We start from the raw sequence: 16,964 nt of genomic DNA, 5'->3' as shown, positions 1-16,964 counted from the left end.
ATACATACATACATACATACATACATACATACATACATACATACATATATATACACACATACCCTGATGTGAGGTTTTGCTTTGGGGCTCACTTTGGGAAGAGTGGTGTGATTTGACCAGATGAGACTTTGGGCAGCCATTGAGCCCCCCAGCTTTGAAAACCCAGATGTTGATGCTTCCCTCTCTGGTAACTGACTAGGTATGGATATAATGGTAAGACAGCTGGAAGCCTGTCTGGTGATCTGTTTCTCTGTCTGCCTGTAACTTGTTTGTATTTTGTTTGTATTCTCTGAAGTTCAGGGTGTTGACTTTTTCCCCTGAACTAGGTAAATGATGTATGTTTGATTAAAGTAAGATTGTTAACCCATTTTGAGTTGCTTTACTTTAGAAAAGCAGATCTAAGAACCTATGCTAGCAGCCATCTTGGGTATGCTAGGGTGCTTGCTGCTACACCCCTCAACATATTCTATAATTCAGTGACATTGGCCTCCTTGCTATTCCTTGAATAAGACATTCCATAACCTAATTCCACACATTTTACTGGCTAGCCTCCATGCCCACAATTCCTCTACATCTCTGCCTCCTGGATTCCTTCCAGTCCCAGCTGAAATCTCACTTTCTGCATGAAGCCCTTCCTGATCTACCTTAACGCGAGTGCTTTCCTTTTGGGGTCATCTCCAATTTATCCTACAGAGATCTTGTAGGTACATAGTTCTTTTCTTGTTAGCTACTTCATTAGTCTGTGAGCTCCTTGAGAGGAAGGACTGGTTTTTGCCTATCTTTTCATCCTAAGAACTTAGCACAGTGCCTGGCACTTAATAAATGACTGCTGACTTGACTTACACACACATAATTTTGTCTACTCAAGCTCTCAAAGTAAAACATTGTGGAATGGGAGGAGGGAAGGGAAGATAATCAGGAGGCTGTATTTACTTACCAACCAGCATCTCAAAAAGGAAAACACCTACAGACCACCAATCACACTCTCGTCCATAGCAGCCATCACCACCCTGTGACTTCAAAACTTCAGGTGATATATAATCAGGTGTTCCAACTGCTGTATCACAATGTACCATGCCTGTCTGATTAAAGAGAACAAGTAAATAACATGGCTCAAAGAAAAGTTAAATTGAGCTTAAAATAGTGCCCTCTTTAGTGAGCTGATGTACACTGATACAATTTAGATTTACATGAGGAGAAATTAAACTGGCATGAGATCATGCCCTTTAGGAAGTGTCTTTTTTAAAAGAGAAAAAACTTCTGAAATCTTATCAGTCCATACACAAAAAAGCACTTATTAAGTGCTTTCTATATAACAGGCACTGTACTAAATGCCTTCTGTGTGAGATAATATTTGTAAAAAGTGCTAAGCACAGTGCCTGGCACCTAATGTTTATTATCTTTTTCTTCCCTTCCCTATGGCAGATAAGAGAGCCATCAAGGAGCCACTGGCTCTTAGAGCAGAAGATTAGGGTTACTACCACCAGTTTCAAAAAGTTCCAAGAAAAGGCATGCTTTTTCTTATCCAATTTCCCCTCCTCATGGCTATGTAATTGGTTGTTTTATTAGTCAAATATTTTAGTAACTAAATTTTGCTTTACCACAAAGTGGGAAAGGGTTAGCTAGAGATAATATATCAATGTAAATTTAGACAGAGAGCCTAAGCTCTGTCCAAATGCCTAAAAGAATTTCATCAACTGGAGGCTTATGACAATTGTTATTGAATTCATAACTTTTATCTAAAATAGATTCCTCAGATCCACAGAAGGGGAATATTTGGGGAATATATAATGGCTTAAAAGGAACTAGTTATTGTAAGGGAGTGTTGCATCAACAAAGAATACATTTTTTCTCAGCTAGACATGGTACCTTCACAAAAACTAACCTAAAAACCTCACAACTAAATGGCAGAAAAGTAGAAATATTAAATGTACTTTTTAAAGACCATAATGCAATGAAAATCACATTCAATAAAGGGTTGTGGGAGCACAGATTAAAAGTTAATTGGAGGGGCAGCCAGGTAGCACAGCGAGTAAGAGCACCGGCTCCAGTGTTGAGAAGACCTGGAGATCAAATCCCGGGCTCAGACACTTAGCACCCACCCAGAAACACCTGGCCATGTAACCTTGAGCAAGTTACTTAACCCCAATTGCTTAGGAGCGGCCAGGTGGCTCAGCGAGTAAGAGCGCCAGCTCCAGTGTTGGGATGACCTGGATCAAATCCGGGCTCAGATACTCAGCACTGCACCCAGAAATAACTGGCCGTGTAACCTTGAGCAAGTTACTTAACCCTGATTGCTTTTAATAAAAAAAAAAAAAGTTAATTGGAACTTAAATAATCCTACAGAGTAGATCAAAGAACAAATCATAGAAACAAATGAATTATTTTATTAAAGAAAATGACAACAATGAGACAACATTAGAAAATTTGTGGAATGCAGTCAAAACATTACTTAAGGAGAAATTTATATCTATCTGTCTATCTACCTATCTCTGTGTGTGTAAATAAAAGAGAGAAAGAGTAAATCAATGAACTGAGCATACAACTAAAAAAACTAGAAAACGCAAATGTAAAATACCCATTTAACTAATAAAATCAGGAGTTAGTTTTATAGAAGAAAAAAAAACAACCCAAAACAAATAAAACATCGGTTAATCTGACTAAAAAAACAAACCAAATTACCAGTATAAAAAACAAAAAAGGAGTAATCATAAAAAAATCTGATACTGGCTAGGAAACAGAATGGTGGGTCAGTGGAATAGATTAGGTACACAATACATAATAGTAAATGACCATAGCAATCCAGTGTCTGATAAACCCAAAGATCTAAGCTTTGGGGGCAATAACTCACTATTTCGAGAAAAAAACTGCTAAGAAAACTAGAAAGCAGTTTGGCAGAAATTAGGTATAGACTAGCATTTCACAGTTTACCTAGATATGGTCAAAATGGGTACATGGCTTCATATGATATCATCATAAAGGATGATATCATAAGCAAATTAGGGAAGCATGGAAAATTTTACCTGTCAGATCTATGGATAAGTGAGGAAATTATAACCAAACAAAAGACAAAGAGCATTACTAGAAGTAAAACAGATCATATTCATTACATGAAATTAAAAAGACTCTACAAAAACAAAAATAACATAGTCAAGATTAGAAGGAAAGAAACTGAGAAAACATTTTAAACAAAGAGCAAATTTTTTCTGATAAAGGCCTCATTACTCAAATACATACAGAATTGAGTCTAATTTATAAGAATACAAATTATTACCCAATTGATAAATGGTCAAAGGTTATGGACATGCAGTTTTCTGAAGAAGAAATCAAAGCAATCTATAATCATATGAAAAAATTCTCTAAATCACTACTAATTAGAGAACTGCAAATTAAAACAATGTTAAAGTACCACCTCACACCTCTCAGATTGGCTAATGTGAAAAAAGGAAAATGGCAAATGTTGGAAGGGATGTGGAAATATTGAGACACTAAAGCACTGTTAGTGGAATTGTAAGGTGATCCAAACCATTCTGGAGAGCAATTTGGAACTATGCCCAAAGGCCTATAAAACTGTGTAAATCTTTTGACTCAGTAATACCACTACTAGGTCTGTATCCCAAAGAGATCTAGGAAAAAAGAAAAGGTTCTATGTAACAAAAATATTTATAGTAGCTCTTTATGTGGTGGCAAAGAATTGGATATTAAGGGATGCCCATCAATTAGGGAATGGCTGAACAAGTTGCGGTATATGACTGTGACGGAATACTCCTGTACTATAAGAAATGATGAGCAACCTGGTTTCAGAAACACCTGGAAAGACTTATATGAACTGATACAAACTGAGGTGAAGCAGAACCAAGAGAATATTATACACCCTCACAGCAATATTATATGATGATCACCTGTGAAAGAATTAGATACACTGATCACCATAAGGATCCAAGGCAATTCTAAAGTAATCATGCTGAAAAATGGCATCTACTTCCATATTGAGAACTAATAAACTATTTGCAAAGTGAAGTATAATTTTTTCATTTTCTTTATTTTCCTTGCTTTTTTTGCAATATGGCTAATACGCAAATATGATTTCAGATATGTAACTTACATAATTGCTTGCCTTCTCAATGTTTGAGGGAGGGAATTCAGAACTCATAATTTTCCAAAAAAAGTTAAAAATAAATTTTACATATTTATATATGTGTACACACACACACACACACACACACCATTTTAAAGTAGCTCTCAAGGAAGTTCTCTGAGATCTAAAGAACTCATCTCCATAATCTCAGAGATATCTTAATATACTTTTTGCTCAAGAGGTCCACAAATAGGTCCCAAATAAATCCATCAGCCCACAATAGGAAGTAATGTATACTTAAGGTAGAAAAATGATTAGGATCAAGTTATAAAAAGATTTTAAAACCAAATCAAGGAGTTTATATATTTGACTCTACAAGCAATTAAGGAGCCACTGGAGTTTATTAAGTAGAGAAATGTCATGGTTAAAGGAAAATCACTTTGATAGCTTTGTGGAGAACGTATTAGAGTGGGAAGGGACTTGAGGCAGGGAGAACAATTCAGAGTCTACTACAATAGTCTAATCAAGAAGTGATTAGCTGGGGTGGCTAGGTGTGGCAGTGAATAGAGCTCTGGCCCTGGAGTCAGGAGGACCTGGGTTCAGATCCAGCCTCAGACACTTATCACAAAAAATAACCATGTGACCTTGGGCAAGTCACTTAACCCAAATTGCCCTCCCAAAAAAAAGGTGATTAGCTTCTGAACTAAAGTGATGGCTATGAATGAAGAAAGTCAGATACCGTGTTTCCCCGATAATAAGACACTGTCTTATTATATTTTTTGGACAGAAAAACACCAGAGGGCTTATTTTCAGGGGAGGGCTTAGTTTAATGAACATTGACAGCAATTTTAATAAACAGGTAAATGTGAACAAAAAAATGTACCTTTATTCAATAATGAATTCAATAAAGAACAGGATGACGCGCTCACTGCTGCAGCTCTGATTGGATGCAGCCCGGAGCGCGGCGTGCGTTTCACCCGGGGGGGGGGGGGACGGGACGGTGCATACAGAGGGTACCGTAATGTAGCGTGTAGCGCAGGAGATCACCTTCACTACAGTAGCAATCTCAATAGGGCTTATTTTCGGGGGAGGGCTTATTTTAGAGGAATCTTACACAGTAAGGAGAGGGCTTATTTTCGGGATAGGTCTTATTATCGGGGAAACACGGTAGGAGAGGTGTTTTAGAGGTAGATATGGTAAGATTGGACAACTTATGAGATACATCAGATGAGAGTGAGAAATCTAGGAAAACACAGAGAGCCTGGTAAAAAATGGTGGTGCCCTTAGATGTAGTAAAGTTTGGGAGAATTCTATTTTGGATATGTTGAGTTTTAAGTGCCTCTGGGACATGCACTCTGAAATGTCCTATTGCAGATGCTGATGTGAAACTGAAGCTTAGTGGAGAGATTAATACTTTTTGGTAGGTAGGGGAGTGAAAGATTGACACCTAATATAAAAACCTAGAAGCCATCTGAAAAGAGATGATGATTAAACTCCTAATAGCTGACAAAGACTACCAGGAAAGTATAATGAGAAAAGACAAAGCCATGGGCTACACCCACAGCTAGGAAGTATGATATGGAAAAAAGGAGACTGAGGAATGAAAAGAGAATAGGAGAGCCAAAAAAGAGAGAATAGGAGGAAGAGTGATCAGCAGTGTTACATATAGAAAAATCTGTAACAACTGAGTACTGAGAAAAGATCAAATTTTTCAGAGATTGCTGGTAACTTTGGAAAGAACACATTCATCTGAGTGACTAATTTCAGACTTTACATGAAATTACAAATCTCTATAGCATAAATTCAGCATGTACCTTTAAAAGGTTTCCACTTACGTGTTTTCTTCCTTCTGATCCCTTTTATGCATTAAAAAAAAATGTTTCAATGACCTTTTTCTTTTTTTCATCTTTTATTTTGGGGGTAGAGGTAGGCATAATTATATTGTTAGACTCCTTCTCTACCAATTCACCCATATTGCAAACAAACAAAACAAAACAAAAAACAAAAACAAGATGTGATAACAAATATGCATAAACAAAAGAAATCACCATTGTCCTTGTCAAAAATACATTTCATTAGGAATTCTGAGTTCATCTATCAAAGAGGTGCTGCTTCATCATCTATCCTGGTTAGTCACTGCATTGATTAACATTCTTAAGTCTTTAAAAGTCTTATTTCTATAGAATGCTTTGTAATTGTATTTATATTGTTCCTACATGTGCCTTAGTATAAGGATTTCCTAAAATTTTATACATTCTATAGTTGCTTTGAATACATTTTTTAATTGATTCTAGGATTTTCTAAGTCAGAGATATTGTGTGTGTGATAGATCCCTTTAAGGTAGTCTGTTGAAGACCACAGATCCCTTCTCTAAAAAGAAAAAAAAAAGCAATTGATAAATAAGTTTTAGGGGGCAGAGCCTAGAGGGCAGAGGAGAGGTAAGGACTCACATGAGCACTCCCAAACAACCTTCTAAGCAAGTTTAAAATAGTGCCTCAAAATGAATTCTGGAGTTGCAGAACCAACAAAAAGAGAGTGAAAGAATTTTCCAGCCAAAGCCAAAGAAGATTTTCGGCAAAGGTGTTTCTTTCTGGGGTGACAGTGGATTACATTCAACACAGGCTGCCCTCCACAAGCCAACAGTTAAGCATTACAACCTGACACAAGCCAGTAGCCAGTAGCCAGGTTGAATATCCAGCACAAGCTAGCAGTGAGTCCCTGGCCCTTGCACCAGGCAGCCAGTATTGCCTGGCAGAAGCTAGTAGTAGGCCTTGGGGGTGACTGAATCGGCAGGGTGACTAAAGCTGTGGCTTGTGGAGTACTCAGCTCAGAGTGAAAGAGAGTCAGACAACTGGCCAGAAGGAAATTACAGACAACTGTTTGCAGGCATAGGGGGTATAGCCCATATACGGCTCCAGTTCAAAGTCTCAGGGTAAGGAAGAGCACTAACACACTGAAGCATTCAGCCACAGGGGAGGAAAGACCCTGATCACAGGTTCAGGGCAGAAAAGAGTGCTTGTGGTCACTCATAGACTAGATAACAGACCAGAAGGACAGACACCACCTTGGAAGAACTGAAAACTTAAGAGACCCTCGGAATTGGCTGTGTAAATAGCAGCACAAAAAACTTGAGGTTTCAGACGGTCTCCCATTCACTCCAGAAGCAAAGCTCAATTTCAACATAAAGTTAAAAGTCAAGAAAAAGCCTGGAAAAATGAGCAAATAACAACAACAACAAAAAAGAACCTGATCATAAGAATATCACCAGACTGGCAGCAAGAAAGATCAAAATAAGCTCAGAAGAAGACATCAAAGTCAAAACTGGTACATCTTAAGCCTCAAAGAAAAATGTGAATTGGTCTCAAGTACAAAAATTATAAATAAAGGAAAATTAGAAGAAATAAGAGTGATAGAAGAAAATTATTTTTAAAAGAGTCAAAAGCTTGGAAAAGGAGGCACAAAAGATACTGAAGAAAATAACAAATTGAAGATAACAAGAACTATCTCATTGGAAAAACAATTGATCTGGAAAATAAATCAAGGAAAGATAATATAAGAATCACTGGCCTTCCTAAAAGCCATCATCAAGAAAAGAGTCTAGTCATCATATTTCAAGAATTTGTCAAGTAAAACTATCCTGATATCCTAGAATCAAAGGGTAAAATAGAAATTGAAAGAATCCACCAATCACCTCCTGAAAGAGATCCCAAAATGAAAACTCCCAGGAATATTACAAATTCCAGAGCTCCCAGGTCAAGATGAAAATACAGCAAGCTGCTAGAAACAGTGCAGATATCCTAAAGCTATAGTAAGGATAACATAAAATTTAGCAGCTTCTACATTAGAGGATCTGAGGGCTTTGAATATGATATTCTGCAGGGCAAAAGAGCTAAGATTACAACCAAGAATAATTTACCCAACAAAACTGAATATAAGCCTTCAAAGGGAAAAATGGAAATTTAATGAAACAGAGGACTTTCAAGCACTTCTGATGAAAAGACTGTGACTGAATAGAAAAATCTGACTTTCAAATACAAGATACAAGAAAAGCATAAAAAGGTAAGCAGGAAAGAGAAAATACAAGGAATTCAATAAGGTCAAACTGTTTACATTCCTACATGATACCTGTTAATTCCTAAGAATTGTATCATTATTAGGACAGTTAGAAGGAGTATACAGACAGAAGGCATGAGTGTGAGCTGATTCTGATGGGATGATATCCTGAAAAAAAATAAAATTAAGGGGTGAAAAAGAGGGAGGAGGTGGAAGGAAGAGGTAGAATAGAGTAAATTCTCTCACATAAAAAAGGTACAAAAAAGATTTTACAGTAGAAGGGAAGAAAGAGGGGCGGCCAGGTAGTAAGAGTAAGGCGGCGAGTAAGAGCACCGGCCCCAGAGTCAGGATGACCTGGAGATCGAATCCCGGGCTCAGACACTTAGCACCCACCCAGAAACACCTGGCCATGTAACCTTGAGCAAGTTACTTAACCCCGATTGCTTAGGGGCAGCCAGGTGACTCAGTGAGTAAGAGCACCGGCCCCAGAGTCAGGATGACCTGGGATCAAATCCGGGCTCAGACACTTAGCACCCACCCAGAAACACCTGGCCGTGTAACCTTGAGCAATTTACTTAACTCCAATTGCTTAGGGGCAGCCAGGTGACTCAGTGAGTAAGAGCACCGGCCCCAGAGTCGGGATAACCTGGGATCGAATCCAGGCTCAGATGCTTAGCACCACACCCAGAAATAACTGGCCATGTAACCTTGAGCAAGTTACTTAACCCCAACTGCTTAAAAAAAAAGAAGAAAGAGGGGCAGCAGAAAATGCTTGAACATTGCTCTCATCAGAATTGGCTCAGAAAGGAAATAACATACACATTTAGTAGGGTATAGAAATCTATCTTATACTACAGGGAAATTGAAGGGGAAAGGGATAATAGAAGGGAGGATGGATTAGAGGAGGCAGTGGTCAGAAGCAAAACACTTTTGAGGGACAGGGTGAAAGAACAGAGAGAAAAGAATAAATGAGAAAAAATAGGATGAAGGGAATATATAGTTAGTAATCCTAATGTGAAAAAAAATTTTATAGCCAGCTTCTCTAATAAAGGTCTTATTTCTCAAATACATAGAGAACTGCATTAAATTTATAAGAACACAAGTCATTCCTCAATTGATAAATGGTCAATGGATATGAACAGGTAGCTTTCAGAAGAAGAAATCAAAGTTACCTATAGTCATATGAAAAAAAGCTCTAAGCCACTACTAATTAGAGAAATGCAAATTAAAACAATTCTGAGGTACCATCTCACACCTATCAGATTGATAATATGATAGAAAAGAAAGATGACAAATGTTGGAAGGGATGTGGGAAAATTGAGACACTAAAACACTGCTGGTGGAGTTGCAAATTGATCCAACCATTCTAGAGAACAATTATGAACTATGCCCAAAGGTCTATAAAACCATACATACCCTTTTCTTATTTTTTCTAATTAATTAGTTTTTGATTTTCACAATTCACTTCCATAAGATTTTGAGTTCCAAATTTTCTCCCCATCAAGCATATATTCATTTACCCAGCAATACCACTACTAAGTCTGCATCCCAAAGAGATCAAAAACAGAAAGGAAGGAAAAAAGAAAAGTACCTATGCACACAAAAACTATTTACAGCAACGTTTTTTGTGGTGGCAAAAAACTAGAAATTTAGGAGATGCCCATTAACTGGAGAATGATTGAACAAGTTGTGGCATATGACTGTGATAGAACACTACAGATGCTATAAACTAAAGGAAGAAAAAAAATCCATTTATACTTCAATAGCCTTTTCTGCATCTCTTGATATAATCGTGTGATTTCTATTGTTTGTTATTAATAAGATTATATTTATATTACTTATTATAGTATTTCTCCTACTGAACTAATTGAATTCCTGATATAAATTCAATGTGGCCATCTTTTTGCTGTATTGCTACAGACACTTTACTAATATAGTCAATTCTCATTTTTTGTGAGGGCAACATTCTTAGAAAATAGTGTAAAAGTAAAAAACAGAAATGTTGATACACTAACCTGTGGAAAACAGGGGATTAGGTTCTCAGTTCACTAGAGAGTACTAAAATTAAACTATTCTGCATACAATTCTTCATAACAAAATGCAAATTTTCATAATATGAACTCTTCCTAACACAGTAATCAAGAAATAACCTATAAAATGCAGAGGAAAGGAGAGGCAATGCCTGACAAGATGGGGAAGGGCATGGGCTGTGATGCTGGAAGAACTCCAATGTAAAAAAGAGAAAGGGGCAACCTGCCATCTTCAGTATCCTTTTCAGGGTGTATTGGATATGTTCAGCAAGTACTAACACTTCTGGCATGAGGGCTTGCCAAGCACTTTTCGAGTCTACTTATCCACCACTGGTATCTATCTTTACCTAACTCTCACCTGTGGCTCCAAGAAGCTGTAGCGTGCTCACTGCTATAGCAGTTACTCACATGTAAACCATCTTGGAAGATAAGTAAAAACAGCTTAAGCGTAACCAAAGGTCTCAAACCCATCAGTAAGTTAAGGAGGTATCTACCCCAAGCATGTGAAGACTTTCCCTGTAGGAACGTGTGGATGAGAAAAATTGTTCCAATGGCCATGAAGGTGACTGAAGCAGGCACTGTGGAGTGCTTTGTCAGGTATCAAAGACACCATGATCATCCACTGCATACTGAGGCATCACCAGCTATCCTGACTTTTGTCTTGTCACTACACTTTGATAACTCAGGAAAAGAGCAAGGATGATGACTTTGTGTCACTTAAAGTCAATTCATGGGTAAGTTAAGACATCACCCATGATGTCACTGGTCCTCTTCAAAGGATGAACAACAACAATCTTCCTTTCAGCTCCATGGCTGAACTATTCCCTGATGAAAAGAAGATGCTCTGGAGTGAGTACCTGGCCCCTTCTGAGCTCAGGGTTGCTTGGCCTGGTGTGGTGACAAGAGGGTCAAGCAACCACCATCTCATTTACCCACAAACTTAGCTGTTTTTCCACTTTTTTCAATTCCTTCATCGTGCACTTGAGATGTTACTTTAGCACTTTCTGGAAAAGATTCAAATACTTTTACAAGTATGTTTCCCTTTTTTGTGGATCTAATGAATTGTGACTATCTGTTAATACCAAACTCAAGGCAGCTGCAGACATTCCAGCAAGAAGTTTATCTAATACCTTTCTTTTTCCCCCCTTTTATTTTGGTGTAGAGGAGAAAGCAATGGGGTTAAGGGACTTGCCCAGGGTCACACAGCTAGTAAATGTCTGAGGCTGGATTTGAACTCAGGTCCTCCTGGCTCCACAGCTGGTACTCTATACACTACGCCACACAGCTGCCCCAACACCTTTATTTTCTTACTAAGTTACATCACAGACTTTGTATACTTGGGCCTGGAGTCCAAATGAGTTGCACTATGCTTTGGGGGAATAATTATAACACAAACTTGCATCTTAAAGGCATTCAACGAAAATATGCAATAAATGCTTTGGATTTTTTTTTCCCTTCAGGGAATTCATTATATTATGCCTTATTCAATTTCTTTTCTGAGATTCAGTTATTTAAATGCGCTACTTTTTTTTATGTTAATCTATGCATTTTACATTTTTGTAGCTATTTGTCCATTTCATTTATCAGTTTCATTGGTAGCATCCCTGTTTTTTTTATGAAATCAGGATTATAACTTATAATCACTATATCCCTTTCTAGATGTTCACTAACTTGAATCATGCTGAAGAGTTTTGCTGCAAATTAAAGGCAAGCCCACTAGACTGTAGTTTGCAAATTGATTTCTTCCCTTTATGTAAAAATCAGGGCATATGCCCTTCTCCAATCCTCTGATAACTTTTCTGTTCTCCTTCACTAAGTGTAACTCAGAAATTCCATCTGCCAATTCTTTCATTATCCTGGAATGAAGTTTGGATCTAGCAACTTAACTCATCAAGAGTAGCTAGGTTTGGGGGTGACTAGGTGGCACAGTGAGTAGAGCACCAGACCTGGAGTTAAGAGGACCTGAGTTTAAATCTGGCCTCATACATTTAACATAAAAAAAAAAAAAACACTAGCCATGTGACCGTGGGCAAGTCACTTAACCCCAATTGCCCCCCAAAAAGCAAAAAAAAAAAGCTAGGTTCTGGGCAGCTAGGTGGCGCAGTGAATGGAGCACCACCCTGAAGTCAAGAGAACCTGAGTTCAAATTCAGCCTCAGACACTTAACACTTACTAGCCTTCTGATCTTGGGTAAATTACTTAACCCCAACTGCCCTGCCCTGCCCCCTCCAAAAAGCCAAAAAAAAAAAAAAAAAAAGGAGTAACTAGGTTCTCATTGTTCCATTTATCTTGCATTTCAATTCTGTCTTAGTTATTGCTGTTTTGTCATTCTAGTCCAAAGAGAGAAAAATCCTCTAGTCCTTCACAGAGAAAAAAAAGAAAAAATCAAAAGGTGAATACCATCTCTTTATTGTCCATGCCATGATCCCATTCACCTAAAGCAGCAGTCCAATCCCTTAATCTGATCCTCTTTTTTTTTAACCAATATAGCAGATTAAGTCCTTTTTCTTATCCTTTGTATTGCTGGGCAGCCTAAATCATTCTGAGTTATAACACTCATTGCTATTCTTACAAAACTAGGCCACACTTTTCTATGCATAATCTATTATCTGCCCTTGCCTCCATAGTCTGTACATGTCTTTTAAAAATCTAAATTAATAATATTCTTATAAATTAACAAGATACAAAATAAGTCCAAAAGCCCAAATTCATTTCTAACCATTATTAATAAAAAGCAAGGAAGAAACAATACAAAGAAAAAAATCCATTCAAAACTACTAAATGAATAAAATATCTATGGTTGACTTTGCAAAACATACTCAGTTCTTACTTAAATACAACTACAAAACAGCGTTCACAGAAATAAGGAAGGTAAATAGTTGGAGAAAGAAGCCTTATTCTTGGTAATTATATAACTGAATGTAATGAACATTGCTGAGAATCAAATCCAGAAAAAAAAGTTCTTCTCATTGCTTTCTCTTCTTTTTAAAAGATGTAATCTTTAAGGCAATCAATTTTAAGAATTTATTAAGTACCTATCATATGCCAGAAACAGTGTTAGGTTCTAGAGGTAAAAATACAAAACTGAGACAGTCTCTGACATCAAGGAGTTTACATTTTGCTGAAGGTAAAATAAAAATTATTAGCTGCTTTGATTGTAAGTTTCAAAAAATATCTCAAGTTCTCCAACACTAATACCTTATATCTCTGTAACAGGCTTTATGATTTATTTTTTGAAAGTATCTACTGCCTCTTTCTGCCTTGGTGCCAGACTACTCTCAGGAAAATATACTGCTGATCTTCACCCATATTGTCTTTACTTTGGCCCTCCCTCATGTTCCTGGATTTTTTCATAAGTGTCTTTTCTTAACATAAAAAGTTCTATCTCAAATGCTGATTTTGGAGATGGAGGATGACCCTAGCATTTTTAATCTATATACATGAAACATAAACTCTGTCAGATTCTAATATGCTAAATATGAAGAAGCTCTTCAGCAGTAGGCTACCACTTGGTGAATGCAACCCAAAAAAACAAACATTACAAAATGATCCTCAAGTCCGTACTTCCTTTGTTTCTGAAGTAACAATGGCAGAATGGCAGAAAAGGGGTCTGAGAATACTATCACACAATTTTATACCACCTATAAACATGAATTTATCTGTGGATGTTTTAAATATTAAATTCTTATCCAATGACCAACTAGTGGATATATTACTAGAGAAACTGAGTTACATAAATCCTAAATTTCTCATCACAAATTAACCAAAAGGAAGGATGATGGAAGTATGACACATTGGAAAGAAAAATAAAATGGATGAGTTTGCCTTATTATGCCTATCCAAAGGCAACAGCTAGCATTTGAATAGGATTTTAAGGTTTGCAAACTGCTTTACAAATATTCTAACCTTATCTTCATGAAACTGGGAGATAGGTGATATCATCATTCCCATTTTACAGATGAAAAAACTTAAGCAGACACATTTACAGGTTAAATGACTCACCCAGGGTCACTTAGTAAGTGAGGCTGGATTTAAAAAAAAGGTCTTCCTGAATCTAGGTCCAATGCTCTACACTATGCCACCTAGTTGTCTCTTATTGCATATATCATCTGGAAGGCTAATATACTTCCAATACCTACATATCTGTGATAGTAATGGCAATTAAAGATTCCCCTGTATTGGCTTGGTTTTCAAATTGATTGTATTAAAACCCAGAGCTTGTTAATCCCACCTGTGGGATGGACTTTTTGATGTGAAAAGAAAGTCCTGACTGGGAGGAGCTGGTGATGTAGATTTGGAGAGACAAGAGAGACGCGGAAGTTCTTTTTGGAAGCTGCACCTCGTGGAGAGAGACTAAGAGAATTGCTGGTGGCCGCTTTGAATTGCCCTGGACTTTTGAGACCTGCCCCCTGAGCTGCCAAGGACTGAGGAGACATGGCTGTTTTGCTGGTACTTTGTCTGTCTGTTTTGATGTTATTTTGCCAGATTTGTCCACTGGTGAAAGACTGTCCTGTTGAAGAAGTCCTGGAACCTGGCATTTGGTTAAGAAGGCCTGAGACTGTCCTGCAGACAGAGAGTGAATACTGTCCACTGGTGAGGGACAGTACTGTTGTTGCAGGGGTCTGGAGACTGTCCGGCAGACAGAATGAATACTGTCCACTGGTGAAGGACAGTGCTGTTGTTGCAGGGGTCTGGGAGCCTTTCTGTTGGTTCAGAAGCCCTGAAGAAGGATTTTCTTGTTGTATGTTTACAGAAATCCTGGGAGAGGGCTTTGCTAATGTGTTCAGGGGTTCTAGGACTGTTCTACAGACAGAGGATAAATTCATGAAGGGACTGGCAATGTATCTTATGGCCTTGCTAAGCCTTGTCTCCCCAGGAACTAAGATTGCTGAGAACTTGCCTCGTGTCAAGATGAAGAAAAGACCTCCATTTGGGTATTAAGTGCTGTGTTTAAACTTGATGTAACTCTGGGGTAGATTCAATTGTGATCCAGGGGTGGGGAACTTTTGACCTTATTGTGTTCTATGGTTGAGCAAATGAATGTATTTTACTTATGTTTGGAAACTAATCTCCATTTGAGAAGAGGGGCTTTGTGGTGGACTTAATTAAGGTATAGCCTAGGGGTGGAGAAGTATTTGGAACGGAGACTTTGTAATTGATTGAATGATTGGAAAGTCCTGGGGTGGGGTAGGCCTTGGAGATGATTTAATCACACTTAGTAAATGCTGTATTTTGAATGATGTCATGTTTTGATCTTCTCTGTTCTGGGTTTGTTACTGAATAAAATAGAGAGCACCTATGCTGGTATTTTGAACCTGGGAAGTTGCCTTTGCTTGGTATTACATTACAATATCATGACTACTTTCTTCAAGAAATCAAAAGGTGCTAGAAAGAGCATAGCTAAACATCATAAACAATGAAATCAATTTATTTTAACACACCTGGAACATATGGAAAAGAGGAATGACAAAGGCTTTCAATAGTGCTACAAGGGAAAAAATGGACTTTTAATGAAAAAATGATTTTGAAGAATTCTTGAAGAAAAGACAAAAGTTATATAGAAACTCTTTATTGCAAAATTATGAGTCAAAAGAAACAAAAAAGTAAACATGAATAAACAATTATAAGGGATTAAAAAGGATGAACTGCTAACATTCAAATATAGGGAGAAGCTATGTGTATACCTCTGAACATCAGGGGTCACAGAAGAAGTGTTATATCTTGAGGGTCTTAAGAGAAGAATGGAAAGAGGAAGAGGAATACACTGAAAGAGGGAAAAAGAGAAAGGGAGGTTAGGAACAACCTTATGTACCCTGATTGTGTACATCAGGGTACATAAATAAACATCTATACAAAGGGGGGTATATAATTAGGGTACAATCAGGGTATATAAGTAGACATCTATGCAAAGGGGGAGGGGTGGTTAGGATTAGCAAAGGAGCAGATGACACTTAAATCTCATTCTCATTTGAAAGGGTCAAAGCAGGAAAGAATACACACATATACAGAGTTGGGTACAGAAATACATTTCACTCCACAGGGAAATTGAAGGAAGGGAGAAGAAGGGGAAATTTGAGGGAGAGTAAATGAAGAGAGACTATTCCAAAGTAAAAATAAGGATGTACAAAAATAATAGCTCTTTCTGAGTTGACAAATAAGCAGCATTTAAAGCGGTGTCCATAAATTAGGAAATGGCTGAACAAGATGTGGTACATAAATGTGATGGAATATGTTGTAAGTAATGATGAAGAGAATGGTTTTAGAGACATCTGGGAAGAACTATATGAACTAATAGAGAGCAAAGTGAACAGGAAAACAATTTTCCCAACAACAACTTTGAAGGAATTAGAAATTCCTATGAGGATAATGACCATTCATGATTCCAGAAAGACCAGTGATGAAACTTGCTATCCACCTCTTGGTAGAGAGGTGAAGGACTCATAGTGTAGAATGAGACTCTTTTTTGGTCGTAGCCTAAAGGGAAATTTGTTTTGTCTATTTGTCGCTAATCAATTGTTTTTGGTCATATCTGACAGTGACCTATTTACGGTTTTCTTGACAAAGACAATGGAGTGGTTTCTCATTTCCTTCCTCAGCTCATTTTACAGATAAGGAAACTGAAGCCAACAAGGTTAAATGACTTGCCCAGAGTCAAACAGCTGGCAAGAGACTGAAGCAAGCTCCAAACTCAGAAAGATGAGTTTTCCTGACTCTAGACCCAGCATTCTGTCCACTGAGCCACCTTGCTACCCTATATTTGACTACACATTTGTAATAGCATTTCTGTTTTTCTCTCATTCTCA

At 37.5% G+C, this 16,964-nt stretch overlaps 1 protein-coding gene across 6 annotated transcripts in view; it reads right to left on the bottom strand.

The window, feature by feature from the left end:
- Positions 1-16,964, bottom strand: part of ROCK2 (Rho associated coiled-coil containing protein kinase 2) — a 182,768-nt gene that overhangs the window by 56,876 nt on the left and 108,928 nt on the right. For all 6 annotated transcript variants that reach the window (XR_011164608.1, XR_011164609.1, XM_069068910.1 and 3 more), the window contains exon 6: positions 938-1,082. Coding sequence is in view for 4 of the 6 variants with exons in the window: in XM_069068910.1 (XP_068925011.1) it covers positions 938-1,082 (145 nt within the window). In the remaining 2 variants the exon portion in view is untranslated. The remainder of the gene's footprint in view (positions 1-937; positions 1,083-16,964) is intronic.

The sequence above is a fragment of the Petaurus breviceps genome, unplaced genomic scaffold, assembly GCF_028583685.1.
Source record: "Petaurus breviceps papuanus isolate PSGF00001 unplaced genomic scaffold, PetGlider_PUasm1.0 90775, whole genome shotgun sequence".
Lineage (NCBI taxonomy): Eukaryota > Metazoa > Chordata > Mammalia > Diprotodontia > Petauridae > Petaurus > Petaurus breviceps.
Note: the sequence above shows the minus strand (reverse complement) of the source record. Positions and strands in the feature narration are given on the sequence as shown.